At 47.1% G+C, this 25869-nt stretch overlaps 1 protein-coding gene across 4 annotated transcripts in view; it reads left to right on the top strand.

Annotated features, from left to right (window-relative positions):
* Nucleotides 1-25601, top strand: part of NUP188 (nucleoporin 188) — a 73905-nt gene extending 48304 nt beyond the window's left edge. The window contains exons 16-44 of one of the 4 annotated variants that reach the window (XM_053560107.1): nt 732-884; nt 1887-2013; nt 3155-3242; nt 3339-3415; nt 4140-4254; nt 6879-6999; nt 7111-7177; nt 8008-8136; nt 8446-8579; nt 10249-10355; nt 12270-12476; nt 12598-12767; nt 14566-14635; nt 15022-15089; nt 15523-15718; nt 17987-18064; nt 18297-18382; nt 18571-18716; nt 18984-19165; nt 19854-20054; nt 20210-20302; nt 21124-21282; nt 21622-21759; nt 23681-23755; nt 23831-24073; nt 24215-24346; nt 24543-24616; nt 24744-24873; nt 24994-25601. In XM_053560107.1, coding sequence (XP_053416082.1) covers nt 732-884; nt 1887-2013; nt 3155-3242; nt 3339-3415; nt 4140-4254; nt 6879-6999; nt 7111-7177; nt 8008-8136; nt 8446-8579; nt 10249-10355; nt 12270-12476; nt 12598-12767; nt 14566-14635; nt 15022-15089; nt 15523-15718; nt 17987-18064; nt 18297-18382; nt 18571-18716; nt 18984-19165; nt 19854-20054; nt 20210-20302; nt 21124-21282; nt 21622-21759; nt 23681-23755; nt 23831-24073; nt 24215-24346; nt 24543-24616; nt 24744-24873; nt 24994-25170 — 3743 coding nt within the window. In that variant the 3' untranslated portion in view covers nt 25171-25601. Of the gene's footprint in view, nt 1-731; nt 885-1886; nt 2014-3154; nt 3243-3338; nt 3416-4139; nt 4255-6878; nt 7000-7110; nt 7178-8007; nt 8137-8445; nt 8580-10248; nt 10356-12269; nt 12477-12597; nt 12768-14565; nt 14636-15021; nt 15090-15522; nt 15719-17986; nt 18065-18296; nt 18383-18570; nt 18717-18983; nt 19166-19850; nt 20055-20209; nt 20303-21123; nt 21283-21621; nt 21760-23680; nt 24074-24214; nt 24347-24542; nt 24617-24743; nt 24874-24993 lie in introns of all 4 variants that reach the window. The other 3 variants (XM_053560102.1, XM_053560094.1, XR_008374137.1) reach the window with 3 other exon arrangements.
* The last annotated feature ends 268 nt before the right edge of the window (nt 25602-25869 follow it).

Genomic DNA, 25869 nt, shown 5'->3' with positions numbered 1-25869 from the left:
AGCCTTACTGTTGTAGTCCTGGCATCACCACCAATTCACCCAATGATGTAGTCACCAACAGTCCCATAAAGGTAGACTTCTGTAGTCATCAGTTGAATAGAAAACCACTCTCAAAGGCTGGGCATGGTGGCTCACACCTGTAATTCTAGCACTCTGGGAGGCTAAGGTGGGTGGATCGCCTGAGTTTATGAGTTTGAGACCAACCTAGGCCAGAGGGAGTCCCCGTCTCTAAAAACAGCTGGACGTTGTGGTGGGTGCCTGTTGTCCCAGCTATTCGGGAGGCTGAATCAAGAGAATCACTTGAGCCCAAGAGTTTAAGTTTGCTGTGAGCTATGATGTCACGGCATAGCACTCTACCAAGGGCAACATAGTGAAACTATGTCTAAAAAGAAAAAAGAAAGAAAGAAAGAAAACCGGGCGGCGCCTGTGGCTCAAGGGGTAGGGCGCCAGTCCCATATGCCGGAGGTGGTGGGTTCAAACCAGCCCCGGCCAAAAACCAAAAAAAAAGAAAGAAAGAAAACCACTCTCTGTACTTATCTGATTTTCAGACAGGTGGGAAGAGTCATTTCTTCAGATGAGGGGAGTTTTGTTTTTTGGGGGGGTTTTTTTAATGGAAAAAAATGTAGGAACATTAGCTACCAAAATGTGTTTAAATATTGGTGTCTGGTAGAGGAGTTACCTCTTCCTATTTGTCCTTAGATGTTAGACTGTTGCTCTTCCTCCCTCCTTAGGGGGTCAGACCAACCTTCGCATACCTCAAGGCACTGTGGGCCAAGTGATGCTGGATGACAGGGCTTACCTGGTACGCTGGGAATACTCCTATAGCAGCTGGACCCTCTTTACCTGTGAGATTGAAATGCTGCTTCATGTTGTTTCAACTGCAGGTAAGGTCAGCTTTGGGTGGGGGATGATGGACATCTTGGAGGATTTGGAGGAATTTCAAGATAAAATTCAGAACCATCAAGATAGTCATTTGTCTGATTTGTTTACCTGGGTCTCAGGGACTATTCTATGATTTATTTTTATTTATTTATTTATTTATTTTTTTGAGACAGAGCCTCAAGCTGTTGCCCTGGTAGAGTGCCATGGCGTCACAGCTCATAGCAACCTCAAACTCTTGGGCTCAAGCAGTTCTCTTGCCTCAGCCTCCCAAGTAGCTGGGACTACAGGCGCCTGCCACAAGGCCTGGCTATTTTTTGGTTGTAATTGTCATTTGGCAGGCCTGGGCTGGATTCGAACCCGCCAGCTCTGGTGTATGTGGCTGGCACCTTAGCTGCTTGAACCATAGGCGCTGAGCCGATTTTTTTTTTTTTTTAAGAGAAGGTCTTACTATGTTATCCTGGGTAGAGTACAGTGGTGTCATAGCTCACTACAATCTCAACCACCTAGGACTATAGGCATCTGCCACCGTTTGTGGCTAATTTTTCTTTCCTTTTTTTCAGACAAGAGTCTCATTATGTTGCCCTTAGTAGAGTGCTGTGACGTCACAGCTCATAGCAACCTCCTACTCTTGGGCTTAAGCGATTGTCTTGCCTCAGCCTCCGAGTAGTTGGGACTACAGGCGCCTGCCACAGTGCCCGGCTATTTTTTGTTGCAGTTGTCGTAGCTGGCCCGGGCCAGGTTTGAACCTGCCATCCTCCGTGTATGTGGCTGTTGCTATAGCTACTGTGCTATGGGCGCCGAGCCTAATTTTTCTATTTTGTAGAGAAAGGATCTTGTGATTTTCCTCAGGCTGGTTTCAAACTCCAAAGCCCCAGTGATCCTCCCACTTGATCCCCACAATGTGCTAGGATTACAGATGTGCACCACTGTGCCTGGCCATTGGTTCATGATCTTAAAGGAGTTATTTGCCATGAGGTCACAGTTTATTTCTTCTTTCTTCTCAGATGTGATTCAGCATTGCCAGCGAGTCAAACCCATCATTGATCTGGTCCATAAGGTCATCAGTACAGACCTGTCGATAGCAGACTGTCTTCTGCCTATCACATCCCGCATCTACATGCTGCTGCAGCGGTGAGTCTCTTGTGGCTGACTCTCCGCTGCCTGGCAGAGCTCTCTGCAGTTGTTCTCTTGGTTTTCAGAAGGTGGCCACATGCCCACCAGATTAAAGTCCACGCACATTCTTCTATGGGAAGCCCTGATGTGGGTTTGTCCCCAGCTTAGGGCTGTGCTATGTTTTTTTTTTTTTTTTTTGAGACAGGGTCTCACTTTATCACCCTGGTAGAGTACTGTGATGTCACAGCTTACAGCAACCTCAGACTCTGAGCTTAAGTGATTTTTTTGCCTCAGCCTCCCAAGTAGCTGGGACTACAGGCGCCCACCACAATGCCCAGCTATTTTTTAATTTTTTAGACAGAGCCTCAAGCTGTCACCCTGGGTAGAATGCTGTGGCATCACAGCTCACAGCAACTTCCAACTCCTGGGCTCAAGCAATTCTTGAGCCCAAGTAGCCTCTGCCTCCCAAGCAGCTGGGACTTCAGGCGCCTGCCACAATACCCAGCTATTTTTGGGTTGCAGCCGTCGTTGTTTGGCAGGCCGGGGCTGGATTCGAACCCGCCAGCTCAGGAGTATGTGGCTGGTGCCTTAGCCACTTGAGCCATAGGTGCTGAGACTGTCCCCAGTTATTTTTTGTTACAGATGTCATTGTTGTTTAGATGGCCTGGGCTGGGTTGGAACCCGCTACCCTCATGTGGCTGGTGCCGTAACTACTGTGGTATGGGTGCTGAGCCAGGCTTTCCTGTTTTTGCTTTTATTTTGTTTTCTTGAGACAAAGCCTCAAGCTGTTGCCCTCGGTAGAATGCCGTGGCATCACAGCTCACAGCTACTTCTAACTCCTGGGCTCAAGAGATTCTCCTGCCTTCGCCTCCCAAGTAGCTGGGACTATAGGCGCCTGCCACAACACCCGGCTATTTTTCAGTTGCAGCTGTCATTGGTGTTTGGCGGGCCCGGGCTGGATTCGAACCTGCCAGCTCAGGTGTATGTGGCTGGTGCCTTAGCCAGTTGAGCCACATGCGCTACTGAGCCAGGCTTTCATGTTTTTATCTCTCTCTCCTGAGAGGAAGGACCAAGAAGGGTTTTAACAATTTGTGATGGAACCAATTGTATGTACTTTATTTTTCATTTTATTGAGTATAGTGCACTGTTCTCTAACCAGGTTAACAACAGTGATCTCCCCCCCTGTGGATGTCATTGCTTCTTGTGTCAACTGTTTGACTGTTTTGGCCGCCAGGAATCCAGCAAAGGTGAGACATCATCACATCTTTCCAACATACAAAAAAGGCAGCACTTGACATATACCTGAAGATAATGTGGACGTTTAATCTTCTTTTTCCTCTTAGGTCTGGACTGATCTTCGTCACACAGGTTTCTTACCATTTGTGGCACATCCTGTTTCCAACATGAGTCAGATGATTAGGTGAGCCAGGGCCTAGGGTGGGTAGAGCATATTTTCTGGAGAGAATCATATGTGTTTCAGGTCTAGCCTCGCTTTACGGGTTTTAAGGAAGCTTGCCTATCCACTTACTCTGTGTATAGTCCTTATCCGTTCAGCCCTCTGGCCAGAAATAGAGTGAGTGAGGACAGGCTAAAGGAGATGGTGGGGTATGGAGTCCATAGCTGCTCTCCTTTCATGGCAGCCCTGGTGGCTTGTAGTCTTTAAAGCCTGAGAGTGAGAGAGCAAGAAAAGATTTCTCATCCAGCTGCTTCCAATTTAGGTACATGGGAGTTTGCTCTCTAGCCCAGAGAATACAGAGGTGTCTGATCCAGAGACTTTTCCTATTCTTAAATCACAGTAACTCTGTACTTTTATCTTTTTGAATGGGTGCTTGAGCTTGCTCATTGGACCACTTGGCAATACACAGGCCCCATCTTATTACCTGACTATTCCCTCTTGTTTTCTCTTGCTGATAAGACAAAATTGTTTTCTGATGTTTATTTGATTTTTCACTTTGAATTTCTTGATGTTGTACATCAATAAAACATGATCTTAATGTTTCTTCTGGGTATAAAATTGCCTGGATTTGATTAATGCTCTTGCTGAGCTTTCCTATTTTATTATCACATCATCCAGACTATGATTTGTTTCTTGAAATCTGAAATTTCCTCATTTTTTTTCCCTTTGTCTCTCTGTCTTTTCCCAGTGCGGAGGGCATGAATGCTGGAGGATATGGAAACCTTTTGATGAATAGTGAACAGCCTCAGGGCGAGTATGGGGTCACTGTTGCCTTTCTACGTTTGATCACAACCCTTGTCAAGGTATACTCTGATCAGATGGTTCTGAAATAGTATCCCTATCCCCTGCTGCTGTAGTCATTTTGTCTGCAGGCAGAACAGTTGTTTTGAAGTTATGGTGCCTACAGTTTCTATACATTGAGTACCTACTATGTGCCAGTATGTTCTATAGTGGGAGCTTACTTATGTGAATTCATTTAATACTCAGGAAGCTTATGAGTTAGAGCTGAAGAGGCCATATAGGTAATGCAATGGCCATCGAGCTATTTTCATGGTAACACAGGGTAATAGGTACATTGTTTATCATTTCCCAGTATATGTATGTGTGTGTATTTACTCCTAAATCAAAATTTCACAGTGTACCATTTACTGTTACTACACAGGATGCCCTGTGACATTTTCTGTTTAGTCTCCTATCACTTTGTTTTTTTGTTTTGTTTTGTTTTGTTTTGTTTTATAATTTTTTTGAGACAGAGTCTCTTTTGCCTGGGAAGAGTGTTGTGGCGTCATCATAGCTCATAGCAACCTCAAATTCTTGGGCTCGGATCATCCTCTTGCCTCAGCCTCCTGAGTAGCTGGGACTATTTTTAGTTGAGACAGTGTCTTGCTCTTGCTCAGGCTGGTCTCAAAGTCCTGAGTTCAAACAATCCACCCACCTCGACCTCTCAGAGTGCTAAGATTATAGGCATGAGCCACTACGCCTGGCCTCTACCACCTGTTTTTAAAAGAGAATTGTGACCATAAGCTGATCTCTTAATCCATTAATGGATCATAACTCAGTTTGAAAAATACTTCATATGAGTGAAGAGTGTAGATTTTGGAGTCAGATAAAATTCAGTTTATGGTGGCACCTGTGGCTCAAAGGAGTAGGGCGCCAAGCCCTATATGCCAGAGGTGGCGGGTTGAAGCCCAGCCCCGGCAAAAAACTGCAAAAAAAAATAAATAAAGGCTCGGCGCCTGTGGCTCAAGTGGCTAAGGTTCCAGCCACATACACCTGAGCTGGTGGGTTCGAATCTAGTCTAGGCCTGCCAAACAACGATGGCTGCAACAAAAAAATAGCTGGGTGTTGTGGCCGGCGCCTGTAGTCCCAGCTACTTGGGAGGCGGAGGCAGGAGAATCGCTTGAGCCCAGGAGTTGAAGGTTGCTGTGAGCTGTGATGCCACGGCACTCTACCCAGGGCGACAGCTTGAGGCTCTGTCTCAAAAAGAAAAGAAAAATTAGCCAGGCATTGTGGCAGATGCTGTGGTCCCAGCTACTCAGGAATCTGAGGCATGAGGATTGCTTGAGCATGAGAGGTTGCTCAAGCTATGATGATGCCAGGGCGGGTTGAGGCTCTGTCTCAACAAAAAAATTCAGTTTATATTTTAGGTTGAGCACTTAACTAGCTGGCAGGTACAAAATTTCTCAGGATCTCTACAAAATAAGAGTGATATGTGGTGCCTGCCTTGTCAGGTTGAGAGTCTTGTGTCAAAAGAACTTGGTCCATTTCCTGCTTGTAGGTATCAATGATTGCTTTAAAAGATAGAAGCAGTGTATACAGAGGTAGGGACATAAATTTAGATATTTATATGCAAATGAAGAGTCCTCATTTTTAAGATAAGAAAACTGAAGTTAGCGGCGTCTGTGGCTCAGTGAGTAGGGCGCCGGCCCCATATGCTGAGGGTGGCGGGTTCAAACCCAGCCCCGGCCAAACTGCAACAAAAAAATAGCCGGGTGTTGTGGCGGGCGCCTGTAGTCCCAGCTGCTTGGGAGGCTAAGGCAAGAGAATCGCGTAAGCCCAAGAGTTAGAGGTTGCTGTGAGCCGTGTGACGTCATGGCACTCTACCTGAGGGTGGTACAGTGAGACTTTGTCTCTACAAAAAAAAAAAAAAAAGAAGACTAAAGTTAACAAGTACTATCAGGCCAAAATTTTAGGGCATCAGCTCTCCTTTCTCATATTTCAGTGATGGGGTTGAGGTTAGAGATGGCTGGTGACCATGACAGAGAAGCTGGCATTCTTCATCACTGATAATCAAATAGCCTTTATATTTAAGGTATCTCCCTTCTGGGGCGGCACCTGTGACTCAGTAAGTAGGGTGCCAGCCCCATATCCTGAGGGTGGCAGGTTCAAACCCGGCCCTGGCCAAACTGCACCAAAAAAATAGCTGGGCATTGTGATGGGCACCTGTAGTCCCAGCTACTCAGGAGGCTGAGGCAAGAGAATTGCCTAAGCCCAAGAACTGGAGGTTGCTGTGAGCCTTTGACACCACAGCACTCTACTGAGGGTGACAAAGTGAGACTCTGTCTCTAAAAAAAAAAAAAAGGGCAGCACCTGTGGCTCAGTGGGTAGGGTGTGGGCCCCATATACCGAGGATGGTGGGATAAAGTGAGACTCTGTCTCTAAAAAAAAAAAGTATCTTTCTTCTGTCAGATTTAGCCTTCATCACTTCTTCCTGTTGATGCCTTTTGTGACATTCTCATGTCTCTTTTTAGTTACTTTTTTATTCTAAAGAAACCCACAACTTGGGCTTATGTTTTGGTTTTTCACTGATAGCCAAAGCTTGCCCAGAATTCCTTTGGACCTATCTGTGGGTTTTGAAGTTAATTCTCCAGTAACTAGATGACTTTTCCTTAAGTGTCAGAAGCCCTGACAGTATAGTTTCTTTTAGGGGCAGCTTGGTAGTACCCAGAGCCAAGGACTTGTGCCCTGTGTAATGTTCGTGCTAAAGGAGATGCTTCCCAGCTACCACAAGTGGCGCTACAACTCTCACGGTGTGAGGGAACAGATAGGTAAGGACAGCATGGGCAGGGAAGACCTGGGAATTTCTAGGTCTTTCCCTTTCTTGGGATTAGGGATATCACACAAGGCCACATTATTCCTTTGTCTTTTTTGGAGTCCAGGTTGCCTGATCCTGGAGCTTATTCACGCTATACTGAACCTGTGCCACGACACAGACCTGCACAGCAGGTAATGAGGGGGGCAATTGTTAGAGCTCAGTGCTCACCAAGGGAGATATGGACTTTTGCTATGCAAAGCCCTCTCATTTCTTGCAGAGAACTCACCTTGGTTGAGCTGAGAGCTCTGTAACCTTGAGATTGTGAGTTGCTGTCCACTGACCTATTTATCATTGCTCCCTGTGGAGAGAGAAGAGAAATAAAATGGAAACGAGATTTTTTTTTGTGTGTGTGTGTGTGCATGTGTGTGTTTGTGTTTGCTTACATATTAATCATTTTTTACGGTCTTTCCAAAAATTATGCACATTCTTTGGAAAATATTCAGTGCAAAATGTCCTTCATATATCTACTTCCCTTAGGTGATGTTAACATTAACGTGTTCTGAGCAGTGCCTGTGGCTCAAAGGAGTAGGGCACCAGTTCCATATGCCAGAGGTGATGGGTTCAAACCCAGCCCCGGCCAGAAACAAACAAACAAACAAAACATTAACGTGTTCTAGGTTTTTTCCTCTGCCTGTACTAATTGCTCTGTAACTTTTGTCCATGCCATTGCATACAAATCTGTTTTGTTTTACTGGTTCTGTGTATTCCATTATATGGACTAATCATAATTCATTTCATTAACTGTATCTATTAATTGGTATACATTTAAATTGCTTCTCAGTGTTATTTAGGATCAAGTCTATTTCAGGAAAATGATCAGAGTATCTTCAGCTTGCAGAAAGTTGATCTGTATCACCAATAGCCAGTTTGTTAAGTTTGCCACCCTAGCCTAGCTGGATAGTGCCTTTTTCTTCCAATGAAAGGCAGCTCCCTAGTAACTCTGAACATCTATGTCTTCCAGCCACACTCCCAGCCTACAGTCTCTCTGCATCTGCAGTCTGGCCTACACAGAAGCAGGACAGACAGTTATTAATATCATGGGCATTGGCGTGGACACCATTGACATGGTGATGGCTGCTCAACCCCGAAGGTAGGGCTCCTTCACCTGCCCTCTGTCTTATGGTGCCTGTGTGTTCTAAGAACACTAGTTGACATTAACTTGCAGTAGGTTTTTTTAGACAACCTGTTCTTCTTAGGACCCAGCTATTATCTAACCTAAATAGACTGGCACATAGCAGAGGGAGTTGATTACTCCTCCTCTCTCCTAGTTTGGACTGGGGCGTCTAACAGAAGCTGTTGAACTCTGGGATTATTGTTGGTATCTAATTTGTGGGAGCACGTATGTTACAAGTGAAGTCATGTTGTCTCAATCAACTTTGGTTTCCATTTGGCATCCTAGTTATGGGGCAGAGGGCCAGGGCCAGCTGCTGATCAAGACAGTGAAACTGGCATTCTCCGTCACCAACAATGTTATTCGGCTGAAACCCCCTTCTAATGTGGTGTCCCCCCTGGAACAGGCTCTCACACAACATGGTATGTATTTCTCTCCAATCAGTTGCAACATTTCTGCCCATAAATACGTATTTTAGGCCATGTTTTTGGATATCAACAGTATTTTCTGATTAACTTTTTGAGGAAATTGGGAATGATTATCAGCTCCTTTCCTGGTTTTGGAAATAAAAGGACTGGATCATACTTTATTTCTGCCTCCTGTTGATGATAGAAAAGTAGTTAAGAACACAGGTTTGAAATCAGACAGCCTTGGCTGGGTGTGGTGGCTCATGCCTGTAATCCTAGCACCCTAGGAGGCCGAGGCAGATGGATTGCCCTGAGCTCAAAGGTTCGAGACCAGCCTGAGCCAGAGTGAGACCCTGTCTCTACAACGAAAAGCTGGATGTTGTGGCAGGTGCTTGTAATCTCAGCTACTTGGGAGGCTAAGACAAGAAAATCGTTCCAGCCCAAAAGTTGGAGGTTGCTGTGAGCTATGATACTATGGCACTCTACTGAGGGCCACAAAGTGAGACTCTATAAATAATTAATTAATTAATTAAAAATTTAAAAAAACTTCAAACTAAGCTAATTGACAGTAAAATTCAAAAAAAAATTAAAAATGAAATCAGACAGCTTTGGTTCAAATTTTGGCTGTAACCTCTGTGACCTTGGGCACATTGTTAAACAATTATCCCTTGGATTTCTCATCTGTAAAATGGGGATAATAGTACAGGTTGAGAATTTCTTATCTGAAATGCTTGGGACCAGCTGCATTTCAGATTTCAGGGTTTTTTTGATTTGGGAGTATTTGAATTATACTTGCTGGCTTAGCATCCCTAGTCCCCAAATCCCAAATCCAAAAAGCTCCAGTGAACATTTCCTTTAAGCTGTAGCTTTAGATTTTGGATTTTTGGATTAGGTATGCTTAGCCTATAGTATCTAGTTTTTAAGATTACCATGAAGATTAGACAAATGACTACATTTAAAATATATAGAGATGTTCTTGGTACTTATTAAATATTGGTTATTACACTGTGACCTTTAATTATTCAATCTCTTTGTGATGCAGCTTCCTCATATTCAAGTCGGTATTTGGATATGTCTAAGACCCTGTTGAGCTATATAATTTGGAGATTTTTATGGTTTTTTACATTTCATTGCAATGCCTTTTTCTAACCTATTAAAGTACCTATTTTCTTCAAAATATATCTGTGCTACTAATGAACTGGGTTGAACTGTTCACCCCTAAATTCTGGCTATTCCTTTGCCCCTTAAAAAAAGAGAAGGATGGGCGGCGCCTGTGGCTCAGTGAGCAGGGCGCCGGCCCCATATGCCGAGGGTGGCGGGTTCAAACCCAGCCCCGGCCAAACTGCAACAACAAAAAAAAATAGCCGGGCGTTGTGGCGGGCGCCTGTAGTCCCAGCTACTCGGGAGGCTGAGGCAAGAGAATCACTTAAGCCCAGGAGTTGGAGGTTGCTGTGAGCTGTGTGACGCCACGGCACTCTACCGAGGGCAATAAAGTGAAACTCTGTCTCTACAGAAAAAAAAAAAAAAAAAGAGAAGGATGCGGCCACCTGTGTTTGCTCTAGCCCTCCAAGTACTTGAGGACAAATTCCCTCACATATACGTGGTAGCCTTTTAGAACCATATCTTCTCTAAGAACTTTAGTGAGGTACACTTGATGTCTAAACTATTTCTTGTGCTTCTTCAGGTGCTCATGGGAACAATCTCATTGCTGTTCTAGCCAAGTACATCTACCACAAACATGACCCTGCTTTGCCACGTCTTGCCATTCAGCTGCTGAAACGTCTGGCCACGGTAGGATCCCACTATCCAATTATAGCCCCAGGAAACTGACACTTCCTGCTGGAGACCAATCTCCAGATCATCTCCCAAAAGAAATACCTAACTAACTTGGACTTCTCTTGACTTTAAAGTAATACAGCCATCCATACACATAGATACACATATACAGGTGTATTTATATGAGGTGTTTTTTTCTCCTGAGTACAAAAAATATATATGCTCATTATAAAATGTTTGTTTAAATTTTACAGATAGATGTAACATAGGAAGTTAAGGAGGCTTGTGATCCCCTTGTTCCAAGAATCCCTACGGGCAGGGATTGCATTGCTCTAGATTTCTTTATATTTGTATTTATGTGTTAAATTTGTTTGGTGCCTTGGTCAGATGGATTCGTTAAGTACATACTTTTGGGCGGCTCCTGTGGCTCAGTGAGTAGGGCGCCGGCCCCATATACTGAGGGTGGTGGGTTCAAACCCGGCCCCGGCAGAAGTGCAACAAAAAAATAGCCGGGCATTGTGGCAGGCACCTGTAGTCCCAGCTACTCCAGAGGCTGAGGCTGAAGAGAATCACCTAAGCCCAGGAACTGGAGATTGCTATGAGCTGTGACACTACGGCACTCTACCGAAGGTGATAAAGTGAGACTCTTATCTCTACAAAAAAAAAAAAAAAGAAGAAGTATGTACTTTTGTCCTTTACAAAAGTAGAATTCCATTACACGTACTGTTTGTGACTGGCTTATTGTTGTGTAGTTGTCCTACATGAGCACACTTTGACCGCTTCATTCTCTCTAGCATTGTATATCATACCCTGGGATGGATACACCTGGCTTATTGGGCTATTTACTATCTCACTGTTTTAAACAGTGCTGCAGTGACTATTATTATCCTGAGAACCTTGTAACTGTTTGTTTATATTAATAATTCCTAAAAATTAAATAGGTATAAATAAACATTTTAATTTTTAGTAGATATTTCCAAATTGCCCTCTATGAAAGATTTTAACAGTTTATACTCTTCTTCTTTGTTTTTGGAGAGACAGAATCTCACTTTATTGCCCTTGGCAGTGCTGTGACGTCACAGCTCACAGCAACTGCCAACTCCTGGGCATAGGCAGTTCTCTTGCCTCAGCCTCTCAAGTAGCTGGGACTACAGGCGCCCGCCACAATGCCCAGCTATTTTTTTGTTGTTGTTGCAATTTGGCCAGGGCCAAGTTTGACCCTGCCACCCTTGGTATATGGGTGACCCTACTCACTGAGCCACAGGTACTGCCCAGTTTATACTTTTCTAACACCAAGTCTTACATTCTTGCTATGGTGGCTTTATTAGTTCTTTAACCTTTGTCATCTAATAAGGCTAAAAAATGCTATGGTGGTATAATGGCTCACACCTATAATCCTAGCACTCCAGGAGGCTGAGGTGGGTGGGTTACTTGAGCTCAGGAGTTAAAGACCAGGCTGAATAAGAGCGAGACCCCTGTCTCTACTAAAAAAAAAAAAATGGAAAAATTAGCCAGGCATTGTTGTACGCACCTGTAGTCCCAGTTTCCTGGGGAGGCTGAGGCAAGAGAATTGTTCAAGCCTAAGAGTTTGAGGTTACTGTGAGTAACCATGGTACTCTACCCAGGGCAACAAAGTGAGACTCTATCTCAGAAGAAAAAAATTGCTATCTTGTTTTTTACTTTATATTTATTTAACCGTAAGTGAGAGAGGTTGAGTATCTTTTTGTGTTGATTACTATTTCTCTCCTGTTAATTTTTTGGCATACCATGCTAGTGTTTGTTGTGATGTCATTTTTGATCCAGAGCTTTATGTCTGGATGTTTCCCTTTCTGCCAATTTTTGGGGAATTCTCCAGAGCCCTTCTGCAGGAGCCTACTGAGGTTTTTCTAGAAACACAGCTCTAAGCCTGCACGTCCTCATCTCCACCAGGTGGCCCCAATGTCTGTGTACGCTTGTTTGGGCAATGATGCAGCAGCCATTCGTGATGCCTTCCTAATCCGACTGCAGAGCAAGATTGAGGACATGCGTATCAAAGTCATGATTCTAGAATTCCTCACGGTTGCAGTAGAGACCCAGCCAGGCCTTATTGAACTGTTCCTGAATCTGGAGGTGAAGGATGGCAGTGATGGCTCTAAGGTGAGCCTGCATTTGGCATGAAGCTGGGAGGTGGCTTCCTAGAATGTGATACGGAGCTCTGCAGGTGTGGCTCCCAGCAATGGCTGGGAGATTGAACTCTCACTAATCCCCCTTCCTACAGGAATTCAGCCTTGGGGTGTGGAGCTGTCTCCAAGCAGTGCTAGAGCTCATTGATTCCCAGCAGCAAGATCGGTACTGGTGCCCACCTCTGCTGCATCGTGCAGCCATTGCCTTTCTGCATGCCTTGTGGCAAGACCGTCGGGACAGTGCCATGCTGGTCCTCCGAACCAAGTGAGTAGCTCTGCAAGTAGTCTTACTGTCCTTGTCAGTATAATGGGGGTAATGATAGTTATTATCTCAGAGATTTGTTGTGACAGTTCACTTGGACTGAGCATAAAACATGCTAAGTGCCGGGCGGCGTCTGTGGCTCAGTCGGTAAGGCGCCGGCCCCATATACCGAGGGTGGCGGGTTCAAACCCGGCCCCGGCCAAACTGCAACCAAAAAATAGCTGGGCGTTGTGGCGGGCGCCTGTAGTCCCAGCTACTCGGGAGGCTGAGGCAAGAGAATCGCTTAAGCCCAGGAGTTGGAGGTTGCTGTGAGCTGTGTGAGGCCACGGCACTCTACCAAGGGCCATAAAGTGAGACTCTGTCTCTACAAAAAAAAAAAAAAAACATGCTAAGTGCCTCCTCAGTACATGGGAGTTTTACACTTATTCTCTCTTTTTTTTTTATGCGAAAGTTTTTTATTGGCGAGGAAGGGATGCTGCAGAGCAGCACCAAGGAGGAGAGAAAAGAAGAGAGGGGAGAAAAGAGAGAGAGAGGAAGGGGGGAGGGAGAGGGAGAGAGAGAGAGAGCCACTGATTTTCTTTTTAATGCTGTCAGTAGCAATTAAGGATCTGTAAGGTTAAGCATCTTTAAGGTTCAGATAAATTTGTGTTCCTGCCTTCTGCTAATTCCATCAAAACCCAGTATTTTTTTTTTTTTTTTTTTTTTCAAAATCCAGTTCTTAAGAAATAGCAAATTCAAATGAAACTGGCTTGCTTAAACCATTGGACCAATGGAACAAACACTATTCTCTAGGACACTCTTGACACAAAAGAAGGAACATTAAAAGACAGAATATTGGCTCAGTGCCTGTAGCTCAGTGGCTAGGGCGCCAGCCACACACCAGAGCTGGCGGGTTCGAACCCAGCCTGGGCCTGCCAAACAACAATGAAAACTACAACTAAAAAATAGCCAGGAGTTGTGGCGGGCTCCTGTAGTCCCAGCTATTTGGGAGGCTGAGGCAAGAAAATCACTTAAGCCCAAGAGTTTGAGGTTGCTGTGAGTTGTGATGCCATAGCACTCTTCCGAGGGCAACATAGTGACACTCTGTCTCAAAAATAAAAAATAAATAAAAAGGCAGAATTTGGAATTATGGGGCAGCACCCTTAGCTCAGTGGGTAGGGCGCCAGCCATATACACCAAGGTTGATGGGTTCGAACCAAGCCCAGGCCAGCTAAAACAACAGACAACTGCAACTAAAAAAGAAAAAAAAAAAGAACTTGGAATTCTGCTGTCTTATTTCCTTCTCTACCCTCTTCTTTGTGAGTTGTTTGGAAATGTATAGTGGAAGGAATCATTAAGAGTTTTTATTGTCGGTGGTGCCTGTAGGTCAGCGGTGGCTAGAGCACTGGCCACATATTCCGAGGCTGGCGGTTTAGAACCTGGCCTAGGCCAGCTAAAACAACAATGACAACTGCAACAAAAATAATAGCTGGGCGTTGTGGCGGGTGCCTGTAGTCCCAGCTACTTGAGAGGCTGAGGCAAGAGTATCGCTTAAGCCAAGAGTTTGAGGTTGCTGTGAGCTATAACGCCATAGTACTCTACCCAGGGCGACAGCTTGAGATTGTCTAAAAAAAAAAAAAAAATGTATTGTCTTTCATAAGAGGAAAATCCAGTTTTATCAATGAAACTATATTTATGTAGGATCAATTGCCGTATGAGATACATGTTAGGATTGGGATTAGTAAAATATGGGGAGCTGGAGAGAAGAGAAAAGGACTATGGGAGAGAAAAGTGTGATTTCCAATGTGTATTTTCTTTCTAGACCCAAGTTTTGGGAGCACTTAACCAGTCCACTGTTTGGAACCCTTTCTCCTCCCTCAGAAACATCTGAGGTAAGCTGTGGGACAGCAGCTACAGTCGCTGGAAAGGCTAGGCTGTGAGAATGGGGGTGTAGAAAGTAATACCTCTCCTAATTAAACAACAGAATGTTTTCTTCATTGGAAATTTCTATCTTAGAGCAGTGCCTGCTTTCTCTCCCTTCGGTGTTTTGCTTTGGGAAGGACAATGGCTTGCCCTGCTATTGTTAATGGCTCTGTGGTCCGGTCTACTCACTTGTTGACACTGTGGATCTAACACTCTGCTTTTGCAAGTCAGGTGGCCATTCACAATCCACAGGGAGTGTACATGCATGTTCTCCAAGAATTGAGCCCTGCCCTGCTCACTTTGGGGGGAGATACTCATCCATGTGATCAGAGTCTGTTCTGTTTCCTCTTCACAGCCCAGTATCCTGGAAACCTGTGCCCTAATCATGAAGATAATTTGCTTGGAGATATACTATGTTGTTAAGTGAGTCCTTTCCCCTTTTGAGATTTTAATTGAACTTGGGAGGAGAGGGAGATCACATGGTGGCCTAACCACGGGGTGCATGGCAGTATGAGCCATGGCAGAAGACAGAGCTGGTTTGGAACCATTTATGGAGGGCCCATGAGCTATGTCCCTGTTCAATCCATTGATGGCATTTATGATTGTCAGAAAGTTATTATGAAGCAAACTCCATGTGACCGGGATTTTATGGAGGAGGAATCCTGGAAAGGCCTCAGCCTAACCCATTATGTTGAGCAAGAAGTATGAGCCCCACACTTTGGAAGTGATCCTGGAGCCGTCTGCCTTTAAACCCATGTGAGGTTGTTTTCTCTGCCTCAACAAGGGTCTGTGCCCATCACATTCCCATTTGCTTTCAAAACTTAACTGTGGGTTTTGTTTTTTCTTGACACCATAGGGGTTCATTAGACCAGTCATTAAAAGATACACTCAAGAAATTTTCCAGTGAGAAACGCTTTGCCTACTGGTCAGGGTATGTCAAGTCATTGGCAGTTCATACAGCTGAAACAGAGGGCAGCAGCTGTACCTCCTTGTTAGAGTATCAGATGCTGGTCTCCGCCTGGAGGATGCTTCTCATCATTGCCACCAGTCACGTAAGAACCTCCTATGGCAGGTGTTCACTCTAATGTCTAAGCAATGATCCATTGAGATACTTAGCAGATAACAGCTCCTTGGGATGACAAACGAACCAGGGTGGATTTATTTCTGAGAACAGAAATAAACACAGTAGATTGTGTGTGAAGAGATTGGGGGCAAATGTAGGGTATTGGAGGGTATTGGATCCACGGGACTTCTAAGAAGAGTACAGAGAAATGATAGGAAATCCCTTCAGACATTGGTAAAGCTTCCTGTAGCTTTCCTCTTGGCCTCATTAGGTCTAAGGTGCTCCCTTCCTGCTTGTACCTCCTGTGCAGATGTATAATTGCCTTCTTGTGCTGTGTTCCCTATAGGTACTAGGTAAATCCTTGATATTAGTTAGCAGGTAGCTGTGACAACTGCAGCAGCACCTTGTCTAAAGAGCAGTTTATTTTTATTGGTTCTCTCTTTTTTTTTTTTTTTTGTAGAGACAGAGTTTCACTTTATGGCCCTCGGTAGAGTGCCGTGGCCTCACACAGCTCACAGCAACCTCCAACTCCTGGGCTTAAGCGATTCTCTTGCCTCAGCCTCCCGAGCAGCTGGGACTACAGGCGCCCGCCACAACGCCCGGCTATTTTTTGGTTGCAGTTTGGCCGGGGCCGCGTTTGAACCCGCCACCCTTGGTATATGGGGCCGGCGCCTTACCAACTGACCTATGGGTGCCGCCCTTTTATTGGTTCTCAAAACTTTATTTCCTAGTCTTGGAAAAGAACAGTAACCATTATCTTTGTACTGTATGCTACTGAGAGTTGGTTTTCTGGTTTTTGCTTTTTTTTTTTCTTCTGAGAGTTGGTTTTGAGAGAGAGAGAGAGTTAACATTTGGGAAGAGTTTGCATTGTTTGTGGCATTTTTTTGTGGTTTGATGTCATCGTGCTATATCATAAGGACTTGGTAGTGAACTATTTTTCTCTAGGGAATCCAGATGAATATCTTGACTTCATTAACAACTTTAGCTTGATAAATGCCTCCTTATTCCAGACATCTCTTACATCTTCTGAGAGATTTTTTCCCTGGTATTAGACTGCCCACATGCTTGGAGCTTTGACCCTAGAAAGAGTGAGTGTGTGAACATTCTTGCCATGGCACAAGTGACTGTGGATCCCTACGACTCCAAACACACTGAAAGGCTCAGCCATCTTTGGGCGTGGTTGAGTCCCCATGGTATTACCTCTGTGTTACCTGCCTTTTAGGCCCTGGTCAGGAGGCAGTTTTTGAGTTGTATCTCTGAAAATCCCACCACTCTCTTTCCTTTACGAGATGTAATCTGGCCAACTCTAGAATGTTGTGCATTCAGTCATTCAGTTAATAGATATCAGTGGAATGCTTACCATGTGCCAGGCATCAGGACACAGCAGAGAGTAAGACAGATAAGATCTTTGATCTCACAGAGGGTGATCCAGGAGGGAGATAATTTGTAAACAAATTCACCAGTAAAAAAAATATGGCTTCAGACTTGGTGCCCATAGCATAGTGGTTATGGCACCAGCCACATACACTGAAGCTGGTGGGTTCGAACCCAGCCCAGCCCAGCTAAGCAATAATAACTGCAACAGAGAAATAGCTGGGCGTTGTGGGTGCCTCTGGTCCCAGCTCCTTGGGAGGCTGAGGCAAGAGAATCACTTAAGCCCACGAGTTTGAGGATGCTGTGAGCTGTGATGCCATGCACTCTACTGAGGACAACATAGTGAGACTCTGTCTCAAAATATGGTTTCAGATAGTCGTAACTGGCTATGAAGGAGACAGGATGCTATAGTAGTGAATGTCTGAGGCAGTAGTGAGGGAGGCCCACTCTAAGGAGGTAATGTACCCCCAGAGGCCTGAGTGTGTTAAGAAGCCTTCCAGGTGGAGCACCTGTGGGGGAGAGGTCTAAGCATGGGGGCTTGTGAATGCCAAGGTACAGAAATGGGAAGGAGTGGCTTGTGTCCAAGGAGGCAGGATTCAAGTAGGGCAGGGCTGGACTGGAGTGAGCATGGTGGGAGTGGTTCCAAAATCAGCTGGGCATGGACCTCTAGGTCATGTTGAAGAGTTTGGTTTGCATTTCCCGAGCGCTGAGAGACCTTTAAAGGGCTCTAAGCACAGGAAGAATGGAGTCACTCAAACCCCATTTTAAATCAGGGCCATAGTGACTTAGCAGTGGCTACTTGCCTGACAGAGGACACCACATTTTTTGGCTTCTAACTTTTGGGAAATGTTCCTGGATGAAACCTTTTTCTTTCCCTTTGCAGGCAGATACAATGCACCTGACTGATTCTACAGTGCGTCACCAGCTCTTTCTTGATGTGCTTGATGGGACCAAAGCGTTAGTAAGTGTGTCTGGGAGGCTTCTCATTCCTCTCAGGGAGAAGGTCTCCAGAGTTACATAGCAGAGCTTATGAGTCTGCAGCCAGCCACTTGGTGGTCAGGTCAGAGGGCTCATGTGCACATGGGGGGCCCTGAGGCTGTGGTGAACTCGCTGCTGGGGCAGAAAAGCGAGCAGCCAGGAGGTGTCCTGCGGATGGAGGGTGAGTCTTCTCACTGTGTGCTGTCTCCCCTCAGCTCCTAGTTCCGGCCTCGGTGAACTGCCTCCGCCTTGGCTCCATGATGTGCACTCTGCTGCTCATCCTCCTGCGGCAGTGGAAGAGGTGAGTGCTGTGCCAGGAGAGATGGGCAAGGCCAAAGCCTCCTGGGCAATGCCTGCCCACTCCCCTTACCGACCTTTTGCCTTCTCAAAGAGGAGGGTCTGAACTGGACTGGCTTTCCCTCATAGGGAATGGGTGTGGCATGGTAGACATTTTGGGTTATCCCTCCTCTACTCCTATATTCTTTTTAGAGAGTTAGGTTCTGTGGATGAAATCCTCGGACCCTTGACGGAGATCTTGGAAGGAGTGCTGCAGGCAGACCAGCAACTCATGGAAAAGACCAAGGCCAAAGTGTTCTCAGCATTCATCACAGTGTTGCAGATGAAGGAGATGAAAGGTGAGGGACGGGGCAATGGGGAGCAGCAGTAGCAGTCTGCCCGTCCCTGCTGACAGGCAGCCTGGGCAGGCCTTCCAACAGCTCAGGGCCATACATTTCTCTTGTGACTTTTGAATTTTCATTCTTGGAATTTTATCTCAAGAAAACTCTTTGTCTTTCCCACCTGGCTTTCCTCCCCTCCTACTGGACACTCTCTTCCTTAGCACAGGAACCAGAGAAAGTTGGCCTGGTGAACATGACCATGTCCCTTCCCTGTCTGCTCTGCAGTAAGTGACATACCTCAGTACTCCCAACTGGTGCTGAACGTCTGTGAGACTCTCCAAGAAGAGGTGATTGCACTCTTTGACCAAACTCGCCACAGTCTGACATCAGGCAATGCCACGGAGGACAAGGATAGCATGGAGACCGATGACTGCTCTCGGCCCCGGCAGAAGGACCAGCGTGATGGGGTAAGGGAGTGCCCTAGTAAGCTCTTTGCCCTTCCCACTGCCTGCCAGTTCTGCCTGCCTGACCCTGTGGTGTCTAGTGAGCAAGACATATGTGTAGTTGCTGTACTTCTACTAGAGTTCATAGCCTGGGAGGAGAGTTAATAGATCAGACACTGCAGAGAAGCAGAGGAGTCCTATTGTGACAAGCACTGCAGGAGAGATGTGCAGGGAGAACTTACAGCCTAATTGGTGACTTGGAGACTCTGCCTTTTTGGAGATGATGTGGATGGGTAGAGGCAGGCAAAAGAGAGAGGCTGAAGAAAGACCATTTAGGACTCAGCTGAGGAGTGCAGCAAGAGGTGGTCAGGTCCCTCTGACTCCTAGTGGTGGAATTGAGTGGAACATGGAGACTGAGGACAGGAGGTGGCACTGACAAACCATGTGGGAAAAGGGGGAGGGAGGAGGCAGAGGTAGCACCCAGACATTTAGGGGGCTGTGCGTTAAGGTGTGTGGAGTTGTTCCTGAGAGCTGGACCTAAGAGAGGAGCAGTTTGGGGAGAGAGGGCAGTTCTGTCCCAGTCAAGGTCACATGGAGATGTGGCCAAGCAGGTTTTGGGCATCCAGGCCTGTGGCTGGCTGTCATCCTCCTCTTCCTTCCCCTGGACTGCTTCCTGCCTCTTCTACTCATTTTTGCCCCTGGACTCCAGCAGGTGTGTGTCCTGGGCTTGCACCTGGCCAAGGAGCTGTGTGAGGTGGATGAGGATGGTGACTCATGGCTGCAGGTGACCCGCAGGCTTCCCATCCTGCCCACTCTGCTCACCACCCTGGAGGTGAGCCTTCGCATGAAGCAGAACCTGCACTTCACTGAGGCTTCTCTGCACTTGCTCCTCACTCTGGCTCGCACCCAGCAGGTAGGAGGCCACCAAGGCAGGAGGAGAGGGCCTCCTGCTTGTGCTGTGTGGATTCCAAGACTCCCAGGGTTCATGCCTGGCCCAAGAACCCTGTCTGCCCTAGTTGCGGTGGGGCAGGAACAGGCTCCATTTTATTTCATGTCCTTCCCTCCCAGGGAGCCACGGCAGTGGCTGGAGCTGGCATCACCCAGAGCATTTGTTTGCCCCTCCTGAGCGTGTATCAGCTCAGCACCAACGGCTCAGTACAGGTGAGTGCTAGGAGTTTGCCAGGAGGCCCAGTCTGGCCAACCCTTAGTGCCCTTCAGGGCCCTTCTCACCTTGCCCTGGAGGTTGTTCTCTTCTTCATGGCTTGCTTAATGCACTGATGGTTAGGAACCTCCCTCACCCCTAGCCTGATCTCTAGCAAGAGAAACTTGTCACTAAAAGGTGCCACCTAATCTCTGTGCACCACCTTTGGCAGATGGGATGGATTCTTCCTGCTATGGGTGTAAGGAGAACCAAACCAGACTGAGAACACATCCTGAAATTGGGCCTGTAGCAAGGGCAGCTGTCCTTTCCTCTTTCCATCTGAAAGGCAGGGTGTCATTGTGATACCACCTCATCCCATGGGACTGGGATAAGGGAAGTAGGTGTTAGCAAGGCTTGATGGAGTCTCAGAACGCTGCCCTCTGTGTACCTTGCTTCTAGTTTAACAGATATCTCCTAATCCCAAAAGATTCAGCTGAAACTCTTACTCTGGTGAGAATTGTTAAGTATTTGGTCATCTAGTCCAGCCAACCTTTAGAGGAAGCATGTAAAGGCGAGAGGAAGGCAGTGATACATACAGGTTCACACAGCTAGTCAGTGGCAGACCTGAGTCTGGAACCCAGGATTTTCAATTTCTGCCTCGTGCTCTTTCCTCGCATCTGTTGGCCTTGGCTCCTTTCTGGTCCCACTGGCTGTGCCACCCTAGTAGGTTTTCTCCTCCTAGTAACCAGTTGCCTTAGCTGCTGTGCTGCAGGGAGGCCCTTCCCTGTTGACTGGGTTTCTGTGGCACCGTGCCCTGAGCTCATCTGTTGTTTGTCTTTAGACACCTAGTACCTCTCGGAAGTCCATGGATGCCCCCTCTTGGCCAGGTGTCTACCGCCTGTCTATGTCCTTGATGGAGCAGCTGCTCAAAACTCTGCGGTACAACTTCCTGACTGAGGCCCTAGACTTTGTGGGTGTCCACCAGGAGCGGACCCTACAGGTGAGGTCCCACCAGCATCACAAAAGTAAGGGCTTTGGGGTAAAAAAGGTCTAGGCCATTCAGAGGGCAGGTGGGTATGGGCCATGGCAGTGGAGGCATGTTGATGCCCTTCTTTCTGAGTTGCACTAAGGACTCTGGCTCACTGGCCAGCCAGCATCTGCTCAGGAACAGTCTCAGGTCAGCTCAGACAGAAACTTGGTTGTCCCACTAAGACACCTGTTGTGCTGCCATCTTAGTGATTGTGGACCCAGGACCTGTCCTCTCCACAGGAGGACAGGCATGGGTGTGTTAGGTCCTTGGGCCATCCTCATCCTTCCCTACTGTTCCCTCTCCTACCAGTGCCTCAATGCAGTGAGGACAGTGCAGAGCCTGGCCTGCCTGGAGGAGGCAGACCACACCGTGGGCTTCATTCTGCAACTCTCCAACTTTATGAAGGAGTGGCGCTTCCACCTGCCTCAGCTCATGCGTGATGTCCAGGTGGGAGCTTCAGATACTTCAGATACTGTGTCTTGAAGGGTCTAGGGAAGTGCTTGGGGACAGGGAGGCCGCGGGCACTCACTAGGATACTTTCAGTGAATTGCAGGCTACTTTGGAACATGAGCCTTTTGCTTAGGGAACACAGGGTTTGGTTTCATGTTGCTTAGTCTGACTAAATATTTTTCTCTATTATGGAGGGCAGCCATGTAGTTTAAGAAGTTGGGCTGGGGCTCAGCGCTGTAGCTCAGTGGCTAGGGCACCCGCCACATAACACCAGAGCTGGCAGGTTCAAATCCAGCCTGGGCCTGCCAAACAACAGTGACAACTACAACCAAAAAATAGCCAGGTGTTATGGCAGACGCCTATAGTCCCAGCTACTTGGGAGGCTGAGGCAAAAGAATTGCTTAAGCCCAGGAGTTTAAGGTTGCTGTGAGCTGTGATGCCACGGCACTCCACCCAGGACAATAGCTTGAGACTCTGTCTCAAAAATAAAGAAAAACTGAGGCAAGAGGCTCTCTTGAGCCCAAGATTTGGGGGGTTGCTGTGAGCTGTGATGCCATTATCACTCTACCGAGGCAACGTAGTAAGACTCTTGTCTTGGGGGGGGAGGGGGCAAATAATAATAAAATAAAAGCGGCTGGGTGTGGTGGCTCACACCTGCGTTGCCAGTGCTTTGGGAGGCTGAGGCAGGTGGATTGCCTGAGCTCACAGGTTTGAGACCAGCCCGAGCAAGAGTGAAACCTGTCTCTTAAAAAAAAAACAATAATCGGGCGGCACCTGTGGCTCAGTCGGTAAGGTGCTGGCTCCATATACCAAGGGTGGCGGGTTCAAACCCGGCCCTGGCCAAACTGCAACAAAAAAATAGCCGGGTGTTGTGGTGGGCACCTGTAGTCCCAGCTACTTGGGAGGCTGAGACAAGAGAATTGCTTACGCCCAAGAGTTGGAGGTTGCTGTGAGCTATGTGATGCCATGGCACTCTACCTAGGGCCATAAAGTGAAACTCTGTTTCTACAAAAAAAAAAAATAAATAAATAATAGCCAGGTATTATGGTGGGTACCTATAGTCCTAGCTACTTGGGAGGCTGAGGCAAGAGGATCGCTTAAGCCAAGAGTTTGAGGTTGCTGTGAGCTATAATGCCACGGCACTCTACCAGGGGCAACAAAGTAAGATTCTGTCTCAAAAAAAAAAAAAAAGATGGATGGACCTTATTCAAATCCCTTAAGGACAGAGCTAGAGTTGAGAATCATAAGGAGAAGGGTGTCAGGAAATAACATAGGCCCTGGAGCCAGACAGGCCTCTGTCATTTGCTGATTTTGTGACCTTGGTCGAGTCTTCACCTTGGCTTCACCCTTTTTTTCCCTCCCTTTTTGTTTTGTACAGATGGGGTCTTACTATGTTCAGCCCAGGCTGGTCTTGAACTCCTAGGCTCAAGCAATCCTCCTGCCTTGGCCTCTCAAAGTGCTGGGATTATAGGCAGGAGCTATTGTACCTGGCCTTACCTCTATTTTCTAAGCTTGTATTCTTCCCCTGTAAGATGGGAATCAGTCACATCGCCATCTTTTTTTGCAGTTTTGGCCAGGGCTGGGCTCAAACCTGCTACCCCCATATATGGGGCCAGCACCCTATTCCTTGAGCCACAGGCGCCACCAAATTCTTTACTTACCTAGAACCTTACAATGTACCTGGGCATTTAGCTAGGTCCTAGGGAAACAGTGCAGGCCTGAGCACTGCGGACCCTGAGCTTGCAGTCCTGCATGCTTAATGGCTGTAAGCAGAGTATGGAAAAGAGAGTAGTAGTAGGTAAGAGAAGACTATCGTGAGAAAGCATGTTGGTATTGTATAGATACTTGTTGGGTCAGTCTGGTCAGATGATGGGAGCTACCAAGAGAATCTTCTTCCTCCCTCCTGTGTCTGTCCCAGGTCAACTTGGGTTACTTGTGCCAGGCCTGCACCTCCCTCCTGCACAGCCGCAAGATGCTGCAGCACTACTTACAGGTAACTGAGCCTGAGTGCCCTGGAGTGCCTCACTCTGGCTGCCCTGGGCTCCACCTTCATTTCCTGACTCCCCAGAACAAAAATGGAGATGGCCTCCCCTCAGCTGTCACCCCCCGAGTCCAGCGACCACCCACCGCTCCTATAGCTACACCTGCTGCCCCGGTCTGCTCCTCCTCCAAGCAGCCCACTGCTGACACAGAGGCCTCAGAGCAGCGGGCCTTGTATACAGTCCAGTATGGCCTTCTCAAGATCCTGAGTAGGACCCTGGCAGCCCTGCGCCACTTCACCCCAGATGTCTGCCAGATCCTGCTGGATCAGGTACTAGGTGTCACTATGTGGTGGCTCTGCCACCTTCCTGGAGCCTTGAATGCTATGTTGTACTCTGATCCCCTCTGCTCTGCACTGAGAACTGCCTGGTGTCTTAGCTGGGTCCTAGGTCAGTCTTATCTTGCTTCGTAGTCCCTGGATCTTGCTGAATACAACTTCCTGTTTGCCTTGAGCTTTACCACCCCTACCTTTGACTCTGAAGTAGCCCCCTCCTTTGGGACCCTTCTGGCCACAGTGAATGTGGCCCTCAACATGCTTGGAGAGGTAAGTTGGGTACTGCCAGACTCTGCCCTGAACCCACTGTTCCTTCAGTCTGCCACCACCTAGCTAACTTTGGGCATATGACCTTCCTAGGGATAGAACCTACCTAAAGACTAAATGAGGTAGTGTGGAGGAAACTCTCAGCAAGTGAGAGCTGTTACTGTCAGCTTATTTTTTGCTGCTTGTTCTCTTCCTCCAGCTGGACAAGAAAAAGGAGTCCCTCACCCAGGCTGTGGGGCTCAGCACACAGGCAGAAGGGACAAGAACATTGAAGTGAGACCTCCTGGAATCTAACAAAGGGCTGGGGCAGGCATGGGTCCACTGTTCTCTTAAATGGCTTTCCTTATACTTGTCAGACTGGCTGTGTGCAACAGTGCCAAAAGCCTGCCCTTCTTCCCAGGTCCCTCCTGATGTTTACCATGGAAAACTGCTTCTACCTGCTCATCTCCCAGGCAATGCGGTACCTTAGGGATCCAGCTGTACACCCCCGGGACAAACAGCGGATGAAGCAGGAGCTCAGCTCAGAATTGGTATGGATGGATACAGAGGCCTATGATTAGAGGGGCTCTAATCTGGCCAGCTCCTGAGGGGTGGGGTGGTGATCCAGAAGCATTAGGCCTCACTGAGCTGCTTTTTTTTTTTTTTTGTAGAGCACACTGCTCTCCAGCCTCTCACGGTACTTCCGCCGGGGAGCACCCAGTTCTCCTGCTGCTGGCGTCCTCCCCCCATCACAGGCCAAGTCCACTTCTCTCTCCAAAGCCAGCCCTGAGAGCCAGGAGCCTCTTATCCAACTAGTGCAGGCCTTTGTCCGTCATGTGCAAAGATAGGGCAGGGGCTGACTGCCCACCTACCACTCTTCAGCCCTGGATTCGTGGGAGTGCCTTGGCTGCTGGGGCCTGTCTGCAACAGAAAGCAGATCCAGTCCACCCTCTCCCCAGAGTGGTCATGACTCCAGCCACCTACCTGCTGACACTATTTTTATAATAGATGAACATGTCAACAGCAGGGGCAGGGAGCCAAGAGCCTCTTGTGCTCAGGCTGTCACATTCAAAATGCCCCAAAGAATTGAATTCCTTTCCTTTGAGCATTCCCCACAGCACTTGGCTAGCTCAGGGAGAGGCAGGAGCTGGTATATGGCAGTCCAGGAGAGAGACTCTATGCAGGGGGTTAAAAATCTGTTTTCCATGATCTGTTCTGGCAGATGTTTTGGTAATACTGTGGTCTATTTATACAAATATTAAAAAATGCTGTTTATAGACATCTGTGTCACATGTAATTTTAAAGCCTGGAAATGACAAGCCACCTCAGAACCGTGAAGAGTTGTCTCCCAGGTGGTGATTTGGGGAAGGCAGGATGTCTATGGATGGTTGACCCATCACCACCTCTGTTAATGTCCTCAGGCAGATGGGTGTGCTGGGTGGATGTTGTCACATGTTCCTTTCATTGTCTGTCCATGAACTCCAATTTGCCCGGTTGGCTGCGCTCAGCTCAGGTATAGCTTTTCTTGAAGCTCTGTACCTTCCTCA

This window comes from Nycticebus coucang, chromosome 2, assembly GCF_027406575.1.
Source record: "Nycticebus coucang isolate mNycCou1 chromosome 2, mNycCou1.pri, whole genome shotgun sequence".
NCBI classification, from domain to species: domain Eukaryota; kingdom Metazoa; phylum Chordata; class Mammalia; order Primates; family Lorisidae; genus Nycticebus; species Nycticebus coucang.
The sequence above is the reverse complement of the archived record's forward strand: the minus strand, read 5'-3'. Positions and strand labels throughout refer to the sequence as shown.